The sequence below is a fragment of the Gallinula chloropus genome (assembly GCF_964237585.1).
Source record: "Gallinula chloropus genome assembly, chromosome: 32".
Lineage (NCBI taxonomy): Eukaryota > Metazoa > Chordata > Aves > Gruiformes > Rallidae > Gallinula > Gallinula chloropus.
In genome coordinates, this window is record NC_140117.1 from 2,840,569 (window position 1) to 2,866,685 (window position 26,117).

Here is a 26,117-nt window from a genome sequence, read left to right on the forward strand (position 1 = left end):
GCCTCTCCTTTTTCAACCTGGAGAAGAGAAGGCTCTGGGGACACCTCATTATGGCCTAACAATACTTAAAGGGATCCTAGAGGAAAGTGGGAGAGGGGCTGTTCACAAGGGAGTGTAGTGATAGGATAAGGGCAAGACCTTTAAGCTGGAAGACGGCAGGTTTGGATTAGATATTAGGCAGAAATTCCTTACTCTGAGGGTGGTGAGGCCCTAGCACAAGTTTCCCACAGAGGTTGTGAAAGGCCCATCCATGGAAGTGTTTAAGGCCAGGCTGGATGAGGATTTGGGTAACCTGATCTAGTGATGGGTGTCTCTGCCCATGCTTGGGAGGTTTGAACTAAATGATCTGTGAGGTCCCTTTCAACCCAAAGCATTCTGTGATTCTATGACCCCAGGGCTGTCAGGGACATCAGACCCAGTCCCAGGGGTGTCTAGGAAGGGCAGAAAGTGGGTTTGGAGGCAGAAAAAGGGCCATAAAACCCCCCAAAGTCAGTTCAGTGGGCGGGCGGGGAGGGGCATGCCATCTCTGGCCATCCACTTTCTCTGTTACCTGCATGATGACAGTGGCATCATGGCAAGTGGCTCCAAGCACCAATACTGGCTCTGAGCACTCAGATGCCCATCTTGAATTTTGTTCATGGTACCAACAGCCCCAGCCCCTTTGTGAGCAACCCCTACCTCTTCCTGCGGCCTGGAGGGCTCAGCCACCCCCAGGCCAACCTAAAAGAACCATCCTATTGTGTCCCACCCCTTCACATTCCATTCTAACCTAGACAAATCCATCCAATCCCAACTGAACCCACCTCATCCACATCTTGCCCCACCCCAGCACTCACAGCTCGAAAACCTGTAGCTGCAGTAGCAGCAGACACAGCAATCAATTTTGCTATATATCGCTTTCCTAGACCCCCAGGAAGAGAAATTCTTTCCCTGCTCAGGACTTTCCTCTTCTTCTGACCCTAGAGTTGCTATGTTACAAAGAGGTTTTCGAGCAGGGAGCCCAATCCCTAAAACCAGCCATAAGCTACCACCTCTACTGAATGCCCAGCTTAGAAGGGCAATAGGGAAAGATAACTCAGCTTTGATCCCAGAAGGACTGCACAGCATGCAAGGATGTGGACAGGGCAGGGGTCTTATGGTGGTTTAGACCATGCTGGAGGCCAGACACCCACCAAAGCCTCTCTATCACTCCCCTTTTCAGCTGGACAGGTGAGAAAATATGTATTGAGAGGCTTAGGAGTGGAGATAAGGACAGGGAGAGATCATCCCACAATCAGTGTCATGGGCAGAACAGACTCAACACAGAATAAAGGACAGAAAAATCTCTAATTGATGACACTGCCCTGCACCCCCAGTGACACCAGAGTCGGGTAATGAGAAGTGAACTGTAACTCCACGTTTGGACGCAATAGCCTGAGTCATGATACAAAGCTGGGAGGAGTGGCTGACACGCAGGAACTCTGCGCTGCCATCCAGAGAGACATGGACAGGCTGGAGAGCTGGGCAGGGAGAAACCAGATGAGGTTCAACTAAAACAAGTGGAGAGTCTGGCACCTGGGAAGAAATAACTGCTGGAATCAGTACAGGCTGGGGGATGACCTGCTGGAAAAGAGCTCTGTGGAGAAGGACCTGGGGGTCCTGGTAGATGACAGGTTGGCCATGAGTCAGCAGTGTGCCCTGGGGGCTAAGAGAGCCAATGGGATCCTGGGGGGCATCTGGAGGAGTGTGGCCAGCAGGTCAAAGGAGGGGATCCTCCCCCTCTACTCTGCCCTGGTCAGGCCCCACCTGGAATGTTGTGTCCAGTTCTGGGCTCCCTGGGATAAAAAAGACAGGAATCTCCTGGAGAGAGTCCAGAGGAGGGACAGAGATGACGAAAGGCCTGGAGCATCTCCCCTGTGAGGAAAGGCTGAGTAAGTTGGGACTGTTCAGCCTGGAGAAAAGAAGACTAAGGGGAGACCCTATTAATGTTTATAAATATCTGAAGTGTGGGATGCAGGGGGAATTAGCCAGCCCCTTTTCAGTGTCTGTAGGAACAGGACAAGGGGCAATGGCTGCAAGTTGGAGCACAGGAAGTTCCAACATGCAGAAGAACTTTTACCCAGTGATGGTGACAGAGCACTGGAATAGGCTGCCCAGGGAGGTGGTGGAGTCTCCTTCTCTGGAGATATTCAAGACTCATCTGGACGCCTATCTGAGTGATATGTCCTAGGGAGCTGCTTTGGCAGGGGGGTTGGACCTAATGATCTCTAGGGGTCCCTTCCAACCCCTATGATTCTATCATCTTTTTTGGCCCTTTCCCCTGTCCTTGCCCATCCTCTCCATCCCACTGTCCCTGCGTCTGGGGGAGGCAGATCAGGGAGACAAGCATCGGGATGGACCCTCTGCCCTGCCCAGAGCAGCTGGGGACCGGCTCTGGGGTGTGACCAGCTCTCCTCTCTCCTTGTAGCCTGGAGGAAGTTTCTGCTGCCCCACACTCCAGGTAACTGGGGGTTTGGGTGCCACTCTGGGTGGTTCTTCTCCCGTTCCTAGTGTGCAAGGGGCATCTGGGCTGGCCAGTGCACAGGACTGGCCATTCCTGGGTGTATTGGGTGTTCGCCTGATTGTTTCATGGTGAGGTGTGTGGGTGGCCAGGGACTCTGTGAAGATGCAAGTGTATATTGAGCTGAGCCCTGAATACAGGATCTGGGTGGTTGAGCACTGGCTATTTTGAGTCTCTCACCTCTCAATGGAGAGACCATCCACCCCTTCTTTTGGGTGGAGACAGAGGGAACTGAGCTGTGCCTCAGGGAGAGTACCTGGGACCCCCTTCCACCCTCCCCTCAGCCCTGCAGAGCCCCTGCCCTTCTGTAGACCCTGCCTGTGCTCCTCTCCTTGGTGCCACAGGAGCAGATGTCCCCCTCGGCCCAATCCCAGCCCAGGGAGCAGGTGGGCAGTGAGGGGGCTCAGAAGGTTTTGGCTGGGCTGGAGCTCATGTCTCCACGGTTCCCAGCATGGGCTGTGTGTTGTATTCCTGCTGCAGGCAGAGATAACAACAGTGTGGGGATGCACAAGCTGTGGCCAGGAGATGTTTACTCACCCTGGGCTCCATCTCCAGCTGTCCCAGTTGTTGCAGCTCTGGGTCTGGCCAGGCTGAAATTTAGGAAACTGAATTTTGCAGGTGGGTGGGACAGAAATGTGTTTGGGTTGGTGCCCAGACATGGTTAATTGAGGGTTCAGGGCTCTGCCTGGCTCTGCTCACAACCACCCCTCTGAAGATGAGCCCGAGGACTCATACAAAGCACACTTTGCTGACAAGCATCCTTGAGGAGAGCTGAATGTCTGAGGAAGAGAAAAGCTCCTGCCACAGCCAGGGTGAGGGCTGGAGGATGTTTCCCAGTATCTGCAGATGCTGGGAGCCGTGCTAGTAGGATTACAGGAGGAGGAACCTTCTATGGTCTGGGTGAAGGATGGACAGGCTGACTGAGGACAAGAATAAAGACCTCAGGGAATGTTTTGGTTTGCACCACATATCTGTTATTTCCCTCTATATTCTCCCTGCTCCAATAATTCCCTTAAAGCACAAAAGAAGGACAGTACCACCAGGAAAGATCCCTGCCTTGCTACAGGTGCCCATTGTCTTGTGCATCCCTGAAACATCTTTGGAAGTTCACCTCTTGAGGTGCCCAACCTCACCCAGTGCTGTTCCCCAGCACAGGCTGCCAGGAGAGACACCACTCCAGGAAAAGCCACCTCTAGCACTGGTACCCAGGCAGGGAAGGGGGGGGATGTTGGGTTCCTTTTGGTCTCTTGTACCTGGGTCCCGCTTAAAGGTTTATTTTATGGCTGTGGACTTTGGTGCCTGGATGCAGGAACTTCAGCTCCTCACCTGGGGTGGGTGGGCCCTCAAGTCACACGCAGATATTAATTGTGCAACTGAGCAAAGTTCTGCGGGTTTTGAGCAGACTGAAGCACCAGCAGTTCGTGTCCGTCTGCTGAATGACTTTTTATTCTACAAGCGGTCTAGAATATTTCCTGTCATTTATAGTAAGTAACGGATTTGCAGTAACTCCTAGTGAGGGGCAGTGGGGCAGAGCAGAGGGTTGCACTGGGGAGCCCCAAATTCCCCAGAAGGAACTTGGGCTTGGGTGGTTTCTGATGTTAGGGGTTAAATCCAGAGAGCCTGGGTGGGTGGTTGATGAGACAGGCTGGCAAGGAGCTGTTCCTGAGAGAAAGGTGGGCTTGTCCTACTCCCTAAAAAGGAAGCCTTGGGGATAAGCCCAGAATTTCAGCTCCACAGGAGCAAAGCCATTCCCTCTGATAAAAAATTGCTGTTGGGACTGCTTTCTAGAGGAACAAGCTGCAGCACTGGGTGAGACTGCATGAGCTCCAGCACAGTGTGGGATCCTGTTCAAGGTGCTTTGTGCTTAGCCCTTTCCTTCCCTCACGGTCCTTGCCATCCCAGCATCCCTGGCTCTGCGACATTCCAAGGTGATGAGCCTGGGAGAGTGGGCACCTCAGGGACACCAGCCAGGGATGAAAACTCTCCCCTGCCCAAGGGCACAGGTCATGAGCCAAGGGACAGGACATGTAGACAGGAAGATATTGCTGGGGTTTGAACGTCTTTTCCTGTTTCCATAATAAGGAATTTTAACTATGCTTGAGCTGCCTGTTCTTCATGAGCAGTTGACACTAAAAATCTGTGCAAACTGATCAAATATTCCTCTCTCTTTATTTTCCAGTCGGAGAAACTGATGAAATGGGTGAGTCTTCTTGAGCTCCAGCATGGCGTTGGGTCCTGTCCTGGGAACTCTGTGCTTGGACCTTTCCCTCATTACTTGGCACCCCCATCCCGGCATCCCTGGGTCTGGGAAAGCCCAAGGCCATGTGCCTGGACGGGTGGACATCATGGGGAGACCAGTGCAGGGATGGGTCCTCTGGCCTTCCCAGAGCTTCTGGGGACCAGCTTTACAAACAGACCAGTCTGGCAGGGAGCCGTTCCCTGGTAACAGGGCATCTTTATGCACTGTTGATAAAGATATCAGGGTTCTTAGACCTGTTTTTGCTCCTGTAAGAGGAGTCTTAGGATGCAAAGAACTCTCTGCTGATCAACATTACTTTTGCTTTTGTTTCCAGCGGAACGAGCTATGGAACTGGGTGAGTGTCCATAGGCTGTGGCATGGCTTGTGTCCTGTCTCAGCGAGATATTTTTTGGCCCTTACCCCACTCCTTGCCCATCCTCTCTGTCCTGCTGTCCCTGAATCTGGGAAAACCCAAGTCAGATCCTGGGAGGGCGGGCAGCTCGGGGAGACCAGTACGGGGATGGACCCTCAGCCCTGCCCAGAGCTTTTCACACCAACCATGAGATGTGTCCAGGCTGGATAGACTCAGTTTACGTTGGGTTTTTTTTCATTTTTAAATGAAAGATTTTATCTGAGTGAGTCTTCGTTAGCTGCAGCATGGTGTCAGGTCCTGTCCTGGCTGCTCTGTGCTCAGCCCTGTCGTGGTTTTAACCTGGCTGAGAGCCAAGATCCACACAGCTGCATGCTCATTAAAGAAAAAGAGCAGGGGAAGAGGGAAGGGGGAGGGGTGAGAGGCAATGGAAGGGAAAAGGAAGGGGCAAATAACCCCAAAACCAAGAAACTAAAAGGCCCGTGGGTTGGGATAAGGATAGTTTACTAAAGTAGCAGAAAGATAATATAACAATGCTAACAGGACTTTAGAGCAAAAATATATGAAGCTGTTGATACACAATGCAGTCTCTCACCAAACCCACAGCTCAGGCCATGACGCCCAGAGCCATCCCGGAACCCGACCGTTCCCCAAAAACTGCGCATCCTGGAGCCACCCTGCTCCTCCTGCCATCAGCCCCCCGATATCCTGGGCAGGACGTAATTGGCATGGAATACTCTCTTTGGCCAGTTTGGGTCACCTGTCCTGCCTTCGCCCCTCCTTTCTCATGAATAGAGAAATACGAAGAGCTGAGAAAGTCCTTGACTGTCTGACAGCAACTAAAACCATCAGGGTGTTATCAGCACTGCTTTCATTTTAACTCCCAAACACAGCATTCCATCCGCTGCTACAAAAGAAGTTAACTCCATCCTGACCCAAAACAGGACAAGCCCTTTCCTTCATTTCCCAACGTCTCCATCTCACCATTCCTGAGTCTTGGAAAGCCCAAGGCGATGTGACTGGGAAAGTGGGCATCTTGGGTAGACCAGCATGGGGATGAACCATCTGTCAAGACCAGAGTTCCCGGGAACCAGCCATGAAACTTAACCAAGCAGAAGGGATTCCTGGTGTTTAGAGGGGGCATCTAGAACTTCTAAAACAATTTAGAGGTTTCTGGAGCTCTGACTTCTGGAAAAGTGATGGGGTGAGAAGCTGTCCCCTCTGGTCAAATGCTGTTTTTCTTTCCAGGGAAGAAAGTTGAAGAACAGGGTGAGTCTCTGTGAGCTCCAGCAAAGCGTGGGGTCCTGTCCAGACTGCTCGGCCCTTTCCCTCCTTGCCTGTCCTCTCCATGCTAGCTTCCCTGGGTCTGGGAAAGCCCAAAGCAATGATCCTGGGAGGGTGGGCTGCTCAGGGAGACCAGTGCGGGGATGGACCCTCTTCCCTGCCCAGAGCTTTTCGCACCAGCCATGGGATGTGTCCAGGCTGGATAGACACAGTTTACGTTGGGGGAGTTTTTGCATTTTTAAATGAAAGATTTTTGGTTCTGCATGCTCTCTGCCTTCACCTTCATCAGCAGTTAAGGGATAACAAGCTGTCCCCTCTCATTAAATATTGTTTCTCTTTCCAGGTATAACACCTTCCAGTCTGAGTGAGTCTTTGTTAGCTGCAGCACGGTGTCAGGTCCTGTCCTGGGTGCTCTGTGCTTGGCCCTTTTCCCCCTCACCCATCCTCTCCTTCCCTGTATCCCTGTCTCTGGGAAAGCCCAAGAGCAGTGCGGCGATCAACCCTCTTCTTTCCCAACCCAGTTGAGAACCAGCCATGGGATGTGACCAGGCTGGCAGGGAGCCATTCTTGCAGCTGGTGGCTTTTTGTTCCTTTGCAATACATAGCTTGGGTCTGTCCACACTCTGCTTACATGAGCAGTTACCTCACGATGAGCTGTCCCATCTGATCCAATATTGCCTTTTTCTTCTTTCCAGGGCGACAAAAGTCATTCTTGAGTAAGTCTCTGTGAGCCCCAGCAAAGTGTGGAGTCCTGTCCTGGCTTCTCTGTGCTCAGCCCTTTCCCTCATTTCCCTACCTCTCCTCTGCAGTCCTGGGTCTTGGCAAGCCCAAGGTGATGTGACTGAGAAAGTGCCTTCCCCTGTGCTTCTCTCTGGGTACCATCAATGGCTAGTGACCAAGCTTGCAATGAACCATTCCTAGGGTTTGTGGGGCTTTTACCATTTCCCAAATAAGCAGTTTGGTGTCTTTCTGCGTACTGCCTTCTCCTTCATGAGCAGTTACAGGATTACAAGCTTCGTACTCAAATACAAATATTGTTTTGGGGGTTTTTTTTGCTTTTCAGAGAAATGTCCAGCAGCATGGGGTGAGTCTGTGATCTCCAGTACGGTGTGGGGTCCAGTCCCAGGCGTTCTGTACTCTGCCCATTTCCCTCCTTGCCCGTTTTCTCCATCCATGCATCACTGGGTCTGGGAAAGCCCATGGCCATGTGCCTGAAAGGGTTGGCAGCTTGGCGATGGACCCTCTCTCATGCCCACAGGCCCTTGGTCCCAGCTATGTGAACTGACCAGGCTGGAGGAAGCCATTCCTGGGTGTTTCATTTCTTTTTGCACTTTTCACAGGAGTAGTTTAATGTCTGCCTTAGTTCTGTATGCTCTTCCTGAGCTGTTGTGGACAGAGGGCGGTTAGCTTGGAGAGACCAGCATGGGGCTGGATCCTCTGCACTGAGCAAAGCTCCTTGGCACCAGCCATGGGATTGATCAGGCTGAAAGGGAGCAAATCCCGTGGGTTTGGGAAATTTCCTTAGTTCCCTAAAAAGACTGGGAATTCCTTAAAGGTCAAACTGATAGTTTGTTCTAGTAATGTAGATAGATGAGCAAATTGTATGAACTCATCAAGTATGTTTGGTTTTAGTCACATAGATGAGCAAATTCTATGCACTGATCAGGCATGCAATCTCACAATTAAGCCTATTAATGTATAACATGATTATTGAACTAATACTTGGGTCACAGGCAGGAGTCATCATCAAGATTAAAAGAATAACGAAAGAAAGTCAAACACCGAACACCTGAGGAAGAGTGTTTTCTTCATCGTCCAACAACCACAGGCCCCTCAAAGCCATCAGAATGAAGTATTGCACACGCAAGAAACTTTGTCTATAAATGAGCTCTTAGAAAATTAACGTTTATGTTTATTAGCTCTTGGAAATTGTATTGAATATGCATGCTTTTGTAACATAAACTCTCTGTTATCTTGCTAAATCCTTGGAGCACTTGTGATGGAGCAACCCCCAGCATTGCCCAGTGCTGCAAAAAAGAATACCTGCTTAAGAGTTACACTGGACACTGACTCTTGAGTGAATTGGGTCCGGCCACCTCTACCATACTCCCAGCAGCATCCTATCCAATTCCACCCCATCATATCCAAACACAGCACATCCCACCCCAAGTCAAGTCAAGACAACAAGTCAACCCAAGGCACCTCAACGGAAGTCAACTGAAATCAAGACCCCTCAAAACTGGTCAACACAGGTTAACAGTGGTCAACTGAAGCCAAGCCATTGAACTCAACTCAACTCAGGTCAACCAAACCAACCACACACACATCCCAACCCACCCCACCCAAACCCAACACACCCCTACACCACCCCACCGCCCCCGGCTCCATTGCAGCATCAAACTCCACAGCATCATCATCAGCCACACCAGTCAGTACTCGTAACTATCACTTTCCCAGAGCGCCAGGAGGGGGGAAATCCTTTCCCTGCTCAGGATTTTCCTCTTCTGTTGCCCCTAAAGCCGCTGTGGTACAAAGAGGCTTTTGTGCACAGAGCCCAGTCCCTAAACCCAGCCAGGAGCCACCACCTGTACCAAGTGCCCAGCTCAGAAGGGCAGCAGGGAAAGACACCTCAGGCTTGATCCCAACGGGATGTCACAGCATGGAAGGATGCAGAGCTGAGGCATCCCAGGGACACGGGGTGCTGGCAGAGTGGGGGCTCCCCAGGACCAAGACAAGAGGGGCTTGATTTGTCCTGAGTGCCCCCCACCTCCTACCACCTGCTGTGTGCTCACTCTGCTGGCAGCTGCCCCCAGACTCCTACTCCAACCACTGCTCCAAGCCCACTGCAAATCCCCTTCAGCAGCAGCCAGGAATCAGGACAAATCCCCCAGAAACCCCCACAGCCACACTCCATGTTCACCCACAAAGCTTTATTGGGTCCCGTCCTGCTCTGCCTGGGCAGAATGGGCTGGGGCAGGGGCGAGGGGGACATCTGCTCCTGTGGCAGGGAGGAGAGGAGTGTAGGCAGGGTTTGCAGAAGGACAGGGGCTCTGCAGGGCTGTGGGCGGCATGGAATGGGGGCAGGAGGTGCTGTCCCTGAGACACAGCTCAGTTCCATCTGTCCACACTGCAAACCAGGGGCGGATGGTCTCTGCATTGAATGGGACGTTTGAGAAAGTGAAGATCTCAGCCCCACTGTGACCATCAATGAAAGTCACCAGCCCCTGTGGGCAGTCCAGACAGACCCAGACTCTGCTGGGGACCCGGGACACAGAAAGGGAGGTGCGAGGAGAGGTGAGAGACTGAAACTTCCATTCCCAGTGCTCCACCCCCCAGATCCCTTCTTTGGAGCTCATGTGCATATGCCCCTTCCTGTTCACAGAGTCCCTGGCCACCCCTAGAGCCCACCATGAAGCCCCTCCCACCTCCCCCTTCACCTCTACCTCCCAGCAGTGCCTCCCCTCACTGAACCCCTCCTGGCCCACCACGCAGGGCCGATACGTAAATCTCTGAGGGCTGTCAGGCAGGTCCTGGGGTTTTCTTCCCCTTCTCACACTCCTCCCATATTCGGACAGGACAAGCTCGGGATGAGCTGTGTTGGGATCCAGGGTCACCACGTCTGCAGGGACAGAAGGAGCAAGAGAATCAGAGGCAGAGCTCAGCGCTGGGCAGAATTCACCCCCTTGGGGACAGGAACTGCCCCACAGGGCAGGACATGGGGCATCTCCTTCCTGCAAAAGATCCCATCCCAGTCCCAGCACAGCCATGGCCGAGCTCACTCCCATAGGAACAGGCACCAGTTGGGCTGCGGCCCCAGCATGGAGGAGCAGGATGGGGAGGCAGCAGCTGGGTCTGGGCAGTGCCCGGGATGTCAGGGGGGAATTGGCTCCTCTTGGCCTCACTGATGGAGCTCACAAGGGGTGGAACAGGCCACAACACAGCAGGGGAAACAGCCTGGTGCCGCGCTCTGGGTTGGGGAGACACCCAAAATACCCAGGCACAGCCAGTCCCACGCACTGTCCAGCCCAGAAGCCCCTTGCACACGACGCACGGGAGGAGAACCCCCCTGAGTGGCACCCAAACCCCCAGTTACCTGGAGTGTGGGGCAGCAGAAACTTCCTCCAGGCTACAAGGAGTGAGGAGAGCTGGTCACATCCCAGAGCTGATCCCCAGCAGCTCTCGCCAGGGCAAAGGATCCATCCCCGCACTGCTCTGCCTGAGCTGCCCACCCTCTCAGGCACATGCCCTTGGGCTTTCCCAGCCCCAGGGATGCCAGGATGAAGAAGATGGGCAGGGAGGGAAAGGGCCAAGCACCAAGATCCCAGGACAGGACCTAAGGCTGTGCCGGAGCTCATGGACACTCACCCAGGGCTGCATCTCGTTCCTCTGGAAAGCAAAGGGAAAGCAATGTTTGATCAGGTGGGACATTTTGTCATCCCAGAACTGTCCATGAGGAGCTGTCAGAGCTCAGGCAGACCCAAAATTCCTCTTTTGGAAGGACACAACTCCCTAAAGACCGAGAATGGCTCCTTCCAACACACTCACCCAGGGCTGCATCCCGTTTCCCTGGAAAGCAAAACCAGCAAACAATGTGTGACCAGAGGGAACAACCGTTCAACCCATGGCTCACCCCACAGGAGCACACAGAGCTCGGGCTGATCCTAAACTCCTTCTTTTTGGGGAGTAGAACCAGACCGCCTTGCCCCTGGGAATGGCTCCCTCCCAGCCCATCCCCCTGCCAGCCCACCCAGGCTCTCTGGAGCTCAGCCCCACTGTCAGGAACCCCACAGAGCCAAGTCCTTCCTGACTGAAACCAGGACACCCTCATGGAGGCTTCTGTGCCAGGAGGTTTTGCTGGAGGAAGGGGCCAGAAGGACTCACCCAGCTCTCTGGAAAACAGCAGCGCTGGAAAGCAAACACGGAGGAAGAGGAGGTCAGGAAAGCAGCTTGCTTCCTCATCAGGAACAGCTCCAGAGGGTCTCTGGGACCTTCGCACCAGCCAGGCACTCTGGCTGTGCTCCCTGTCCTCTCCACCCACACCCCACTGTGTCCTTGTCCCCTTCCATCACAGCCAAAAGAGCTTTTTGATGAAGACAACACATCCTTTGGGAGCAAACGTACCTTTCCTTCTCCAGAGAAAAACTCCGATGCAAATGATCCCAATGGAGAATACAAGGACCACAAGGAGCACACCCAGACCGACCATCCAGGGATGGGCATCGTGGAAAAAGGGAGCTGAGAAACAAACAGATCCACAGGGAAAGGGACCAATTTACACTCGTGTCCGCGGGGAGAAGGACCAAGAGACCCCCACTACACACCTCCCAGACCTTTTCCTGCGAGCCCTGGACTCAAGGGGAAAGAGTCCTCCTGTGTCCCCCACACTGCACCCCAAGCCCAGCCCAAAGCTGCTCCAAGCAAGGCAGCCAACCCCCACCCTGCTCCAGCACCGCAGGGGCTGGCTGCAGCCGTCGCACCGGAGATGCGCAGGGACGTCTCCTGCTCCTGGTCCAGGCGGCGGTTCCTGACCACACAGGACCAGTTCCCATCTCTGTTCCCTGTCACCACGATGGCATCTTTGGTGTCAAACAGGCCCCTGGCATCAGGGGAATGTCTCTGGGAGACCGAGGGGACACGGTGCCCGTCGGGGTCTTTCCACAGCACCTCCGGTTGCGGGAACCATCCGGCCGATTGACACAGCACCCGGATGCCTCCGGCCTCGTAACCCTCCAGAGAGAGCTGAGGGACAGAGCCTGTGGCTGGGGAAGAGCCCGGGGTTGGGGTCAGGGAGGGATGGGCTCAGGTCCAAGGCCACCACTTCATCCCAGAGCAGACCCCTCACAGCTCCCACCAAATCCACCCCAACCTGTGCAGGAACCACCCAGCGTTGATGCCCAACAGCCCCAGATCTCCCACCAAACCTCCCGGCACAGCAAGACTGAGCTGCCCAGCTTCAGTGCCTCCAGGCAGTGTCTGCACCCCCACAAGGTTTCCAGACACCATGCCAGCTCTCCTGGGGCACCAAGGGACGGGACACAGGTCTGGGAGGGACAAACGGGCCCAGGGACACCACAACCACCCCTGCAAACACCACACCACACACAAACCTGAAACCTCCAGCTCCACCGAAGCTTCTCCATAAGAGTCACCATCTGTCACGGTGCAGAGGTAATAACCATCATCAGAGGGTCTCAGCTCAGAGATTCGCAAGTCCAGGCTTCCATTGGAGAGACCATCTCTGGCCAGCTCTGTCCTTCCAACATATTCCTTCATCTGCTCCCCAGACACATCCTCCCCATGTCGGTAGTGGTGCACCGTTTCAGAGACCCTGTCCCGTATCCACCTGATGTCCCAGCTCTGGGCATCCACATTCGGGTGCAAATAACACGGCAGCACGATGTCCTGCCCCACGGTGACACGAAGAGCGCGGCCTGGCCCTACCACTCTGAAGTCAGCTTGGCCATGGAGAAGGACACAGAGATGACACCTACATTAATTGAGTGTGTTGCAGGCCAGGGCCGAGTTTGGCATGAGCCAGGCACGCTCCATGCCATGGGTGTTGCTTTGCCCTCCCATGTTCACAGACCACAGAGAAACTGGAGTGGGAGTGGGAGGACTGGAAGGAGAAGGAGGTTTCCTGGGAGCAGGCACCTGTTCCAGAAAACCACCTCCACCCCAGCCAGCCCTGCTCCAACCACAGCAGCCAAGGGAAAGCAAAATCATGTGGGGCTGAGCTCCGGGCCTGGCTCCCCCCACCCCAGGGCAGCTCTTGCCCCACATCTGCCATGCAGAGCGCGTGAAAGCCCCCACCAGCCCTGCAGGATCCCTACCTGATCCCATCCAGAGCACGTGGAGAGTCACCCAATACCTCAGAAGGCCCCCAGGGCTCGCTGGGAGACACATCTGCGTCCGTGCTGGAGAGGAGGGAGGGGAAGGGAGGCACAGGAGAGCGATGGGGGTCACAGACACCCCCCCAGAGGGGATCTGGCAAAGGGGTTCCCCTTCTTCAAAGAGGCTCCAAAATCCCCAAACCCCCTGCACCAGCACCCCAATGGCGCCTGAAACCGGTATTCAAGGGTAGGAAATGTGCTGTCAGATGAAGCAGGTTGATGAAGACAACGGAAATTTGAGGTTTATAGAATTTCTTTCTCTTGGTTGGACTTGAGGCCCCACCCCAGTTTAGCAGGTCAAGTTCCACATCCTCCTACCAGAGCCCAAAATAAAGCCGCGGTTTTTGTTTGGGTGGTGGGGTTCTGGTGGAGGTGATGGGCTGCTGGGGGGGTGCTAGAAGAATCTAGAAGTTTCCCCCAGGTCCAACAGAGCCAAAACCAGGCGGGGTCAAGGTTGAAGTTGGTGTTGACCAAGGCTGAGCCTGTCAATGATGTCACAGCACCTCTGTGAATGACATTTAGGAGAAAAAATCCACAAGCAGCTGCTCTTTACCACCAGAGAAGGGGCTGAGAAGATGTGAGGAGCTGTGCAGACACCAAGGCCAGGGAGGAAGTGGGGGAGGAGGTGCCCCAGTTGCTGGGGAGAAAGATTCCCCTGCAGCCCATGGAGAAACCCGTGGTGGAGCCATGCAGGATGCTTGTTACCAAAGTCTGCTTTGGATGAGTCCTTGGCCTCATCTTCAGAGGTGGAGTGGTGAGAAGAGGCGGGTAGAGCCCTGAACCTGGGTCCCTGGCAGAGTCTGGGTCACCATGGGGGCTGGTGACATTCATCGATGGTCACAGTGGGGTCAAGATCTTCACTTTCCCACCAGCCTCCTTCAATGGAGAGACCATCTGACCATGGTTTTGGGTGGAGACAGAGGGCACCAAACTGTGCCTCAGGGAGAGCAGCTCCTGCCCCCCTTTCACCCTCTTCACAGGGCTCCCCAGGGTTGGAAGGGACCTTCAAAGGTCAGCTAGTCCAATCCCCTGCAGTGAGCAGGGACACTTTTCACTACATCACATTGCTCAGAGCTTCATCAAGCCCGATCTTGAATGCCTCCAGGGATGGGGCCTCCAACACCTCTCTGGAAACCTGTGCCAGGTTCTGGAAAGGGGCTCTGAGTTCCCCCCTTTTCCTCTCCAGGCTCAACAAGCACAACTCTCTCAGACTGTCTTTGTAGGAGAGGTCCTCAAGTCCTCTGATCATCTTCCTAGTGGCTTCCCCTGCACCCACCCCAAGAGGTCCATATACTTGTTGTGCTGAGGGCTCCAGAGTACTGCAGGTGGGGTCTCAGCAGAGCAGAGAGGGAGAATCACCTCTTGACCTGCTTTCCACACTTCTTGTGATGCAGCCCAGGATGCACTGGGTTATGTAGCCCCAAGTCCTTTTCTGCAGGGCTGCTCTCTATCACATCATCCCCCAGCCTGTACTGGGAGTGAGGATTGTCCTGACCCAAGTGCAGGACCTTACAATTGGCCTTCTTGAACTCCATGAGATTTGCACGGGCCCACCTCTCCTGCTTGTCTACGTCCCTCTGGATGACATCCCATCCCTCTGGCATGTTGACCCTCCGTTCAGCTTGGGATCATCTGCAACTTGCAGAGGGTGTACTGGATCCCACTGTTAATGTCATTGATGAAGATATTAAACACCACTGGTCCCAGTACGGGACCCAGTTGTGGGTCCAGGAGGAAAGTGGGCAAGGTGGAAAGTTGACTCCCACTCAGTTTCTGGGGCAGTTGGGGTGGATGAGGAAGGCTTTGCACTCTGGTTCAAGGGGCTTTAGAGTTACATAAGTTAAGGGACAGGGATGGCTGCAAGGATGCCTCTGTCCCACTGGGATGGAGGGCTGTGGGGTTTGGCGACCGCTCAGCATAGCTCATGCATTGGGAACCCGATGCAGGGGAACATCTAGGTTCTCCTTGAGAGGCTAAGAAGCCTTTAGCTTCCCACCTTCAAAACCATTTGCCTGTTTTAAGAAAAAGCCTGTCCTGAAACCAAGGGGTCTCCGCACACCCAAGGTTTTGATTCATTTGCCTCATCTGTTTTTATTGGATGTGGAGTTTCCTTCTCTGATTTTTCCCCTCCTACTCACTGTCTCTCATTGGACTTTTACAATGCCACCTTCAAAATACACCACAGTGACTTTGTCTAGGCTGTAACAGCCTTCCACCTCCAGCTGGATCTGGCAATGCCTGGAACAGGTACGATGCTCCTCAACATGAACATGGGGGATGTGGGTGTTGGGGAGCCACCTACACCCCAACCAGAAGCTGCAGAGCTTGTTGGATTGGGGGCTGGAGAGCTTGGAGCAGCATGGTCATGCAGCTGGAAGGGACATGGCTGAAGGTGGGCTGACCTTGGGGTGTTCCTGTGCATGGGGAGGGCTGTGATGGGTTTGAATTCCCATGGATCCCACCATCAAAGGCTCATTGGGGACTCTAGGACGGTAGGGGGTGGGCTCAGAGATATGCCACAGCCTGGGTGGGTCCTGCATCACTGTGGGGTGCTTTCCTTCTCCAGGATGGCAGGACAAACATGAGCAAACATGTCACATCCTGGGCATCTTCCTCATGAAGTGGCACAGGTCCAACAGGGACCCTGAGGTGGGCACCGCAGGGCGGTGGGGCTGGTGATTCTGGGAGGGGCAAGGGGGAGTTTGGGGAAGGTGGGATTTGCTGGCTGTGGTGAAAATCACCAGTCATGTTGCCCTGGAGTTCTGCACCCCACTGTTGGCAGAGCTCACAGTGGGGATGCCCTGACCTGCTGTTCCCCAGCACAGGCTGCCGGGAGAGGTGCAGCTCTGGGAAAAGCCACCTCCAGCACCTGCACCCAGGTACTGCAGCTGTATTTTCTGCCTCTGGGCTTTGGTAGGAGGATGCAGAATTTCAGCTCCTTGCCTGGCAGTGGAGCCTCAAATCCTGCCCACAGATGTAAATCTGCACCTCAAAGCCAGCAGAGGATGGGGTTTTAAAGCAGCCTGGTGCATCTGGAGCTCCTGAGCACCCGGTGAGCAACTTTCCTTTCCACAGGAGATTTGTATTTTCTGCCCTGTAGCGTCAGTAACGGATTTGCAATAACTCCTGGGGAGGGGCAGTGGGGCAGAGCAGGGGCTGCACTGGGGAGCTGTGTGGTCCCATCCTGTCCATGAGGACCAGTCTCTTCCACTGTTGGGGTGCTTGTGCAGGGGATTTGGGGATATTGGAGCCTCTTTAGGGCATGGACAGCCCTTCTTTGACATCCCATCTGGGGCACCTGCAACCCCCATCACCCTCCTCTGTCTCCCCCTTCCTCCTCTCCAGTACGGCCACAGCTGTGGCTCCCAGTGAGACCTGGGGATCTCCTGAGCTATTGGGTGACTCTCCACATAGTTTCGCCGGGATCAGGTAGGGATCCTGCAGGGCCAACCAGAGCTTTTGCCTGCTCTGTGTGGCAGATGTGGGGCAGGGATCTGCCATGAGGTAGGGGTATCTGACCCGGGAGCTCGACCCCACATGGGTTTCACTTTCCCTTGGGCTCTTTATGCCATATGTCCCCCATCCTGGGTTCCCCTTCAGTCCTGTCCTGCAGTGCTCCCCTCCAATGCTTCTTGATAGCACTGGGGCTGGCTGGGGTAGAGGTCGTTTTCTGCAGTAGGTAACCACTCCCAGGAAACCTCCTTCTCCTTTGAGTCATCCCACTCCTGCTCCAGTTTCTCCAAGGTCTCTGGACCATTGCAGGGCCAAGCAACACCTGCGGCATTGTGTCCTGCTGATGCCAAGCTTGCCCCTTGCCTGCAATCCCCTAAATAAGCATAAGCACAATCCTTGTGTCTCTGTGTTCTTCTTCCTGGCCAAGTGTGGTGGTTCAGCCCCAAGCAGTGGCTGAGCACCACCAGTCACTTGCTCACCCCTCCCTTGGAGGAGAAACAGACAGAGCCCCAGTGGTTTGGGATGAGGACAGTCTACAAGGTAAAAGAAGAAAAAATAAAGGGGGAATTATTTTTAAACAAAAGCAAAAGGGGGGAATTATTTTAAAAAGGAGGAAAAAGTTTTTTAAAAAAGAAGGCAAAAAATGGTGAAAAAAAGAAATAGGGTTAAAAAAAGATAAAATTCGTGACCAAAAAAAGAGAGAAGAGGCAAAGCTGGAAAAGGCATTTTTCTCCCCAATGGGTGGGGGCTGCCCCATCCTTACTCACCCAGGGGCCGGGTGGGTTGGGGTCTGCCCTCCCCGCCCATGGTGGGCGCACAGGTACCGTGGAGCCCCACGCTGAGCAGGCGGGGGATGTGCAGGGCTGGGGGGTGCTGAGCCCCGGCCATGGCTGCGCTGGAGCTGGTTCAGGTAGGGAGGAGCCGGGGGTGTCGGGCAGGGGGAGCCCTCGGATAGGAGTGGGACCATCCACGGAGGTGGGGTCTGACCTCAGGGCTGGGTTTACTGCGAGCGGAACTTTGGGGCACCAAGTTTTTCCTTCCTTTGCTTTAAAAAACTAATCTTTTAAACTTTGTGTCTGACTTTGGCTTTTTGAATTTTAGTTCATCACGTTTAATTGTATTTTACTTGTATTTCTCACCTCGTGGTTTGCTGGGCTTCTTTATTTCTAAGGTTTTAATTTTATTACTTTGGGATTTTAAATATTTTTCTTTGGTTTAGTTTTTATTTCATTTTTTTTATAATTTTATTCCTTAGGTTTTAATTTTCTTACTTTGCTCTTTATTTTCTCTTTAATTTTCTTTTAAGATTAGATCCCACTTTTTTGTTGTTGTTGTTTCTGTGATTTTATTTCTTTGGCTTTATAATTTTATCTATTTTGTATTATTTTAGTTCTTTGGGGGTTATTTTAGTTCTTTTGAGGTTTTGTTTTTCTGTTGGATATTTTTTAATTTCCCTCCCTAGTTTGTTTGTTTAATTTTGATTCTTTGCTTTGTATTTTGGGTCTCAACTGTGGGGTTTTCCCCTTCTCCTTTCATTTTGGTTACTTTGTTTTTAATGGTTTAACTTTTAAAACGTTTCCACCTTGCGGCCACTTCACAGCCTCTTTGCTTGGGGCACCTCGGTGGTCTCCCCAGTGGCTTTTTTGTGGGGATGGGATGACTCCTCCAGACCCCGTCCTCTCTCCTGGCGCTGTGTTTCCTTGAGACCTCTTGGCTCTTACCCCCAAAGCACCTTTGGACTGAAATGTGGGGGGTTTTCTCCCTGTTTTAGGGGTTCCACATCCATGTCAGAGGGTTGTGGTGGGCTTCCAGGTCTCATCCTCATTGGGGTTGGGATGCCCAAGGGGATGGTTTGTGTTTGCTCTTCCTGGGGACAAATGTTGTTTTGTTCCCAGGCTGATGGGGGTGACACCAGGAAAGGTGAAGGTGCTGCCTGTGCTCATGGGACAGTTGGGGGAGAGGGGAGGCAACCTGAAACCTCATTCGGTTTCCCTTCTCCAGCTCTGAAGGGGCACCTCAGGAAGCTTCCATGGCTCCTCTATGCACGGTGTTCGATAATGAGGTGGTTTTCCTCAGCACCCAACAGCCCTTAGACACCCGTTCAGGTGCTCCAAGCATCCCAGCCGGAGCAGGAAGATGCTCTGCTGGGAGGCGATCTGCTGGTCCTGCCTGGGAGCTGGGGCTGAGGGGCTCTTCTGGGCTCACACTGCCCTCTCCTGACACTTGGGGGTGGAGACGTCCCCAGGGCTCCTTCAGCTCTGAGACTTGAGCTGTGGAATCACAGAATGCTCTGGTGTGGAAGGCACCTTTGAAGGCCATCAAGTCCATGTCATGCCATGTCATGTGTCCTCTGTGTGTGTCCCAGTGACCATGGACACCTTTCACTAGATCAGGTTGCTCAGAGCTTCATCAAGCCTGACCTTGAATGCCTTCAGGGATGGAACCTCCATTACCTCTCTGGGCCAGTGTCCCACCACCCTCAGAGGGCAGAACTTCTTCTACATGTCTCATCTAAACCTGCCCTGCTCTAGTTTAATACCATCACCCCTCATCCTATCACTCCATGCCCTTGGGAACAGTCCTTCCCAGCTTTCCTGTAGGTCCTTTCAGGGACTGGAAGGAGCTGTGAGGTCTGCCCTGAGCCTTCTCTTCTCTGGGCTGAACAGCCCCAACCCTCTCCGCTGCCTTTGTAAGAGAAGTGCTCCAGCCCTCTGATCATCCTTGTGGCCTCCTCTGGACCTGCTCCAAGAGGTCCATGTCCTTCTTGTGCTGAGGGCTCCAGAGCTGGACGCAGCACTGCAGGTGGGGTCTCACCAGAGCAGAGGGGGAGAATCACCTCTCTCGAGCTGCTGCCCACACTTCTGGTGATGCAGCCAGGATGGGACTGGCACATCACTGGGTCATGCACCCCAAGTCCTTTTCCACAGGGCTGCTCTATCCCATCACCCCCCAGCCTGTATTGGTAGTGAGGTCTGTCCTGACCCAAGTGGAGGACCTTGTTGAACTGCATGGGGTTTGCATGAGCCCATCTCTTCAGCATGTCCAGGTCCCTCTGGATGACATCCCATCTCTCTGGTGTGTTGACCTTCCGCTCAGCTTGGTGTCATCTGCAAACTTGCTGAGGGTGCACTCGGTCCCACTGTTGATGTCATTGATGAAGGTATTAAACACCACTGGTCCCAGTATGGGACCCTGTCATGGGTCCAGGAGGGGAATGGGCAAGGTGGAAAGTTGATTCTGGTTGAGTTTTTGGGGCACTTGAGTGGGTGAGGAATACTTTGTGCTCTGGTTCATGTGGCTTTAGAGTTCTGGGTCATAAGCTAAGGGACAGGAGTGGTTGGTCAGTCCCCAACCCTGGGGTGGCTGCAGGGATGCCAACATTCCACTGGGATAGAAGGCTCTGGGGTTTGGGGACCACTGGGCTTGGCCCAGGCATTGGGAACCTGATGGAGGGGAACATTTAGGTTCTACTTTAGAGGCTAGAAAGCCTCTTAGTTTCATAGAATCATCAAAGTTGGAAAAGACCTTCAAGATCATCAAGTGCAACCTTCAGCCCTACACACTTGTAACCTCTAAACCATCCCCTGAAGCACCATATCTACGTGTTTTTTGAACAGCCCAAGGGATGATGATTCCACCACCTCCCTGGGCAGCCTGTTCCAAAGCTTCACCGTTCTCTCAGTGAACATCTCTCTGTCTCTCAGGCCCATACTGGATGAAAGGATGGAGTGACACCTAACTGGGAGGAGTGCCTGACATGCCTGGAGGCTGTGCTGCCACCCAGTGAGATGTAGAAAGGCTGGAGAGCTGGGGAGGGACTGATCTTACTGAATCCAAGGAGGACAAGTGCAGGGTCCTGCACACAGGGAGTTATACTCCCCCCCCCCCCCCCCCCCCCAGCACCAGGACAGTTAGGGGTGACCTGCTGGGAAGCAGCTCTGGGGAAAAGCCCTGGGAGTGCTGGTGGGCACCAAGCTGACCATGACCAGCAACGTGTCCTTGTGGCCTAGAAAGCCAATGACATCTTGGGGGGTATCAAGAGAAGTCAGGGAGGTTCTCCTGCCCCTCTGCTCTACCTTGGGGAGGCCTCATCGGGAATAGTGTGGGCAGTGCTGGGCTCCGCGGGGCAGGAAGGACAGGGAGCTCCTGGAGAGGGAACAACAATGGGCTATGGAGATGCTGAGGGGACCAGAACATCTCTGACAGAGAGAGGCTGAGGGATTTGGGGCTGTTAAGCCCAGAGAAGAGAGGACTGAGGGGGATCTTCTCAATGCTCATAATGCCACTCTACCACTCACCTCCTAAGCAGGACAGGGAAGAGAAAATATATAATGAGAGTCTTATGGGTCGAGATAAGGACAGAGAGAGATCGTTCTGCAATTAGCATCATGGGTAAAACAGACAGAGCACGGGATAAAATGCATCTAATTTATTAACCCAATCAAAACAGAGCAGGATAATGAGAAATAAAACCAAACCTTAACACCGCTCTCCTCACACTTCCCTTTTCCCCAGGCTCAACATTATTCATGATTTCTCTCCTTCCTCCTGCTGAGTAGCACAGGGGGATGAGGGGAACAGGGAATGGGGGGTTGTGGTAAGTTCATAATGCGTTGTCTCTGCTGCTTCCTCCACATACTTCCCCTACCCCAGCATGAGGTCCCTCTCACAAGAGACAGTCCTCCTTGAACTTCAATGTGAATCCTTTCCCATGCATCTTCAGCTCTTCACCAGCTGCCCCAGTGTGGGTCACTTCCATGGGGTACAGACCTTCAGCATGAGACTGCTCCAGCCTGGTTCCCCATGGAGTCACAAGTCCCCCAGCAAACCTGCTCTGGTGTGAGACTCTCTCCACAGGCTGCAGGTCCTGCCAGGAGCTTGCTCCAACATGGGCTTTCCACAGCATTGTTCAGGTGTCTCCAACTGCTCCAGCATGGGGTCCTCCACAGGCTGCACATGGGATCTCTGCTCCCCATCATCTTCCATGGGCTGTAGAGGGACAACCTGCCTGGCCATGGTCTTCTCCAGGGGTTGCAAGGGAATCTCTCATCTGGAGCACCTCCTGCCTCTCCTCGTTGACCTTGGTGGCTGCAAAGTTTCTCACACCTTCTCACTCATTTCTCTGGCAGCAAAAAGCTGACACTTGCTGGATTTTTCCTTAAATACATTATCACAGAAGCACTGCCACAGTCACTGATTGGCTTGGTGTTGATCAGCGGTGGGTCTGTCCTTGAGATGGCTGGTATTGGCTCTATCAGACCTGAAGGAAGCTTCTAGGAGCTTCTTGCAGAAGCCACCCCTGTGGTTGCCCCCCAAACTTTGCCTCACAAATCCAAACCACAGGAAAGCCAGGCTTCAATAGTCACAACAGTGGCTCCAGAAGACAAAAGTCATAAATAATGAAGGTCCCATTTTCCTCCTTCCTCTCAGCTTTTATGGCTGAGCAGACACCACATGGTTTGGAATATCACTTTGGTTTTTGGGGTCAGCTGTCCTGTCCCCTCCCAAGGTCTTGCCCACCCACAGCCTACCAGAAAGGGGGATGCTGGAGAGACAGCCTGGATGCTGGGCCAGCCCCACTCTCCAGCAACCAAATCCCTGGGCTGGTACCAACACCCTGCTCACTCCCAATGCACAGCATGGCCAGGGCTGCTGGGGGAAAATGAACTCCACCTTCAGACCAAACTCAGTCCTAAACATGACACCACACTGGGCTGCTGGGAAGAAACCCAGCTTTAGTCAAGGGAAAACCAGCACAGCCCTTGACTCAAGGCTGCGAGAGCAGACCAGTAACCAGGAGAGGAGGCACAGCTCACCAGAGGGTTGGGACCATTTATTGCTTGTGCACATGCAGAAGAATTCACTTTCAAAATTAAAACAATGCTAAAAATGGGATTCTGCAATTACCAAAGCATGGGAAACAAGGCATTTCCCACAGCCAGCAGAGCCACCAGCGCAGCAGTGTGGGCAGGCACAGTGTGATCAGCTCCAGCTGCCTCCAGCACCTGGGCATCGGGGAACACATCCAGCTCCCCAACCATCGTGGATCAGTTATGTGGGGATCACTGAAGGGACAGGAGGAAGTGACAGTGTCACCCAGGGGAGCCTCCTTGTCCCCAACCCTCTGCTCTGGGAGTCTGAGTGCTCCCCTCCCCCAGCCTGGGGACTGGTGACAAGGGAAAAAGGGGATGGGGAAACGTTGTGAGCAGCCAGAAACCAGAGTCATGAGACCGCCCCAGCACTGGGCAGTGGCTGGAGCCAAACCTGACCCCAGTACTCACTTGGTGCCTTGCCATAGCCCTTCATCCCTGCAGAGAGAAAGAGGAATCATCATCTGCCGTGCTTCACCATCAGGCTCAGGAGCTCCTCAGAGCGCTGAAGCCCATGCCTACAGCCCCTGCCAGCCCCCTGGGCACTGTCTTCCTCCCACACTCTGGGGATTTACCTGCATTATACTTGCAGATGAGGAATCAAATGATGGCGATGACAACAAAGATACCGAGGGGAAGAAGTATCCCCAGTAACATGGTCGATGAGTTGGACTCTGGCTCTGGGGATGAGAAGGGCGGTGAGGAGGGGAACCCTTCTGTGTGCCCAAGGCCACCAGACTCACCCATTGTAAAGACCCCCGGCTCAGCCAGGCTGGCGTGCTCCACACGGCACCGGTACTTGTCCTGCTCCCCAGGAGGGGCCTCGATGGACACCCAGGTGTAGTAGGTGCCGTCGCTGTTGGGCACGATGCTGCCCCGCTGGGTCTCCCGGTCCCTGACCTCACCGTCCTTCAGCCAGCTGATGGTGATGGGCCGTGGGTAGAAGCCATAAGCGCGGCAGTGCAAGGTCAGGATCCCATAGGCCTCCCTCTTAGACACTCGGACCGTGGGGGGCTCTGGGGAGGGGGTGGCAGTGAGGGCTGGCACACACATCCACACTGGCCCCTCCCCAGGGTCCCCATCTCCCCTCACCTTTCCTCTCCAGCACAGCCTGCCCATAGCTCACGTATTTCCTCAGCCACTCGGTACAGGTGCTCTCCAGGTAGTGCTTCACGTGCTCAGCGACAGTCCCGTCTGCCTCCCAGTTCCTCTTGGTGATTTGTGCTGCTGCATCTGCCGCAGTGAACGTCATCGTGTCCATGTCGAAGGCAATGAAGTCCCTCCCATCGTAGGCGATTTGCTGATACCCTCTAATGCTGCCATCCTCCAGGAGGTCACAGCCGTGCATGTGCTGCAGTGTGTGAGCCCCTGAAACACGACCAGGGAGATGGGGCTGAGGGGCTGCTGCAGCCCTGGGCCTTCAGTGGGGTAAGGCCCCCCCCGGCAGCACCCCCCACTCCAGCCCTGTGTGAGCCCCAAGGGAATTGGGCACCGACACAACAGCTGCCCCCACCCTGCCCAGGGCCCACAGCACTCGGGACGTCACGTACAGCTCTGACACAGACCCTCTCAGCCCAGGGTATGGCTGGGCTGGCACTGAGACCCACAGATCCCTGGGACAGTAAGGGGATAGGACAGGGTTGTGAAAGTTGTGGGGGCAGGGACAGGAGATGGGATGGGTTGAGAGAGCCCCTCTGGCTTTGGGGTGGGGGCTACAAAGTTCTAAAGGAATGGTGAGGGGCTGGGACATGGGGTGGAAGCCCCTCTGGTTCTGGGGGTCTCCACTGCCACAGGATGGTGATGGGTGGGATGTGGTGGCCTCTCCTGGGATAGGGTTGTGGGCACTGATGGGGAGGGGGTATCCTGGGTGGGGCACCCAGAAGCCTGCCCAGCTTTGGAACAAGGGATCCCAAGGACTGTAGGGTTGGGACAGGCAGCCATGGCCCCCTCCTGCTGCAGGACATCTGGGCTGGGAGCCCTCAGAAAATGGCACCAGGCAGGGAAGGGTTGGCACAGGGCAGTAGTGTGGGGAAGGGCACGGTCTTGTGGGGAAGTGGGTCTTGTGAGTCCTCCTGTCCCATGGTGCTGCATCCCAGCCCACACTCACTCCCACTCTGGTTGTAGCGGCTCCGCAGTGTGTCCAGGTTTACACGGATAATTCCCTGATTGCTCTGTCCAACCTGGGTCTCCTGGTCCCAGTACTGCCGGTCCAGGTTGGCCGCCATCCAGACTTCCCGGGGCACCATCCTCCTCATGTAGCTGTCGTAGCGTGAAATGAGGTTCCCGTCCACGTACCCCACAGACACAAACTCGGGCACCCCCGGGCTGGGCTCTGACACCCCGACGTGGAAGTAGCGCAGGGAGTGGAGCTCTGTGGGGATACAGGGTATGATGAGGGGTGGGGGGGTGGGGGTCCAGGTTTAGGCAGCGAGGCTGGTTGGGGGTCCCAGGGTAGGTGGCAGCTTCAGGGGGGATGTGACAGGTGGGGGGATGTTGGTTGCAGTCAGGTGTGTCCAGGAGGGGGTCCTGTTTGCTGGGTTGGGAAGACATGGGGTCCCTGGTGTCAATCGCAGGGGGCCCCAGCAGTGCCCTGGAAGGGGGATCCACAGGGTCAATGAGCAGCAGATCAGGCGAGGTGCAGTGGGAGCCTAGGGATGCAGAGAGGGGGACTGGAGATGCCCTGATCCCAGAGGGGTCCCCGTGGCCCAGGGAAGGTGAACCTGGGGAGGTCCTGGTGCCCCGGGGTGGAGGTGGATCATGAGAGGCCCCACTGCCCGTGGAATGGAGCACCGGAACCCAGGAAAGGGGGTCAGGGGGGTTCTGGCACGCAGGGTGTCGTCAGGCTCCCCGCCCGCACTCACCGCACGCTGCCCCGCCGAGGAGCCCCAGCAGCAGCCCCAGACCCAGCGCCCGGCCCGGCCCCATCACTCCGCTCCGGATCCCCGACCACAGGAGCCGAACGAGCCCCGCGCCGGGACAGACCTCGGGGCCAGCCCTGCCCCGAGTGCCGCGATTGGCTCCGTTACCACCCGAGCCCCGCGATTGGCTCTGCCACCACCCACCCGCCAACGCATCTGACATCACCGGAGACCGGGCAGATCCTGTCTCTGCAGGTTGGCAGAAGCAAAAGTGCCAAAAGCAGCGTGGGGGTCGGGCACAGCCCCTCTGCCCCCCAGACCCTCAGCCCGGGACTCCCCAAGGGGCCGCCCGGCCCTCAGCCCCCCCACCCCTCCTCAGGACCCAGACCCCCCCACGGCCCGACTTCACCTGTGTCCTCCAGCCTGGGGTCACCCTTGCGTCCCCAAAATTCTTCCCCCCACCCCAGTCCCACTCTCGGCCCCTTCTCCTGGGGCACCCCGAGACCCTCAGACATGCCTGTCCTGGGGGGGTCCCAGCCGTCTGGCACCCTGTGGCTCCCCGAACCCAACCCATCCTATCTCCTATCCCTGACACCATGACATCCAGGACCCTG

The 26,117-nt window shown here is 54.7% G+C and overlaps 2 protein-coding genes and 1 long non-coding RNA gene across 3 annotated transcripts; 1 reads left to right on the forward strand and 2 right to left on the reverse strand.

Moving 5' to 3' along the window:
* Window positions 1-6,774: 6,774 nt before the first annotated feature.
* Window positions 6,775-8,252, forward strand: LOC311202812. Its single transcript, XR_014617938.1, has 4 exons — window positions 6,775-6,796; window positions 7,128-7,148; window positions 7,496-7,516; window positions 8,166-8,252. It is a non-coding gene; the product is annotated as an uncharacterized lncRNA (long non-coding RNA).
* A 1,105-nt stretch (window positions 8,253-9,357) lies between these two features.
* LOC311202960 (butyrophilin subfamily 1 member A1-like) lies at window positions 9,358-17,663 on the reverse strand (the record flags this gene model as incomplete). The annotated part of the gene is made up of 8 exons (XM_084277602.1): window positions 9,358-10,051; window positions 10,526-10,551; window positions 10,766-10,818; window positions 11,314-11,321; window positions 11,554-11,667; window positions 11,910-12,191; window positions 12,540-12,887; window positions 17,543-17,663. 8 exons carry the CDS (start codon window positions 17,661-17,663, stop codon window positions 9,363-9,365), a joined length of 1,641 nt encoding a protein of 546 aa, XP_084133728.1. The 3' UTR covers window positions 9,358-9,362.
* A 5,572-nt stretch (window positions 17,664-23,235) lies between these two features.
* Window positions 23,236-25,570, reverse strand: LOC311202783 (class I histocompatibility antigen, F10 alpha chain-like; the record flags this gene model as incomplete). Its single annotated transcript, XM_084277429.1, has 4 exons — window positions 23,236-23,661; window positions 23,738-24,013; window positions 24,753-25,016; window positions 25,507-25,570. The coding sequence occupies 4 exons, from the start codon at window positions 25,568-25,570 to the stop codon at window positions 23,246-23,248; spliced, it is 1,020 nt and encodes a 339-aa protein (XP_084133555.1). The 3' UTR covers window positions 23,236-23,245.
* Between the last annotated feature and the right edge of the window lie 547 nt (window positions 25,571-26,117).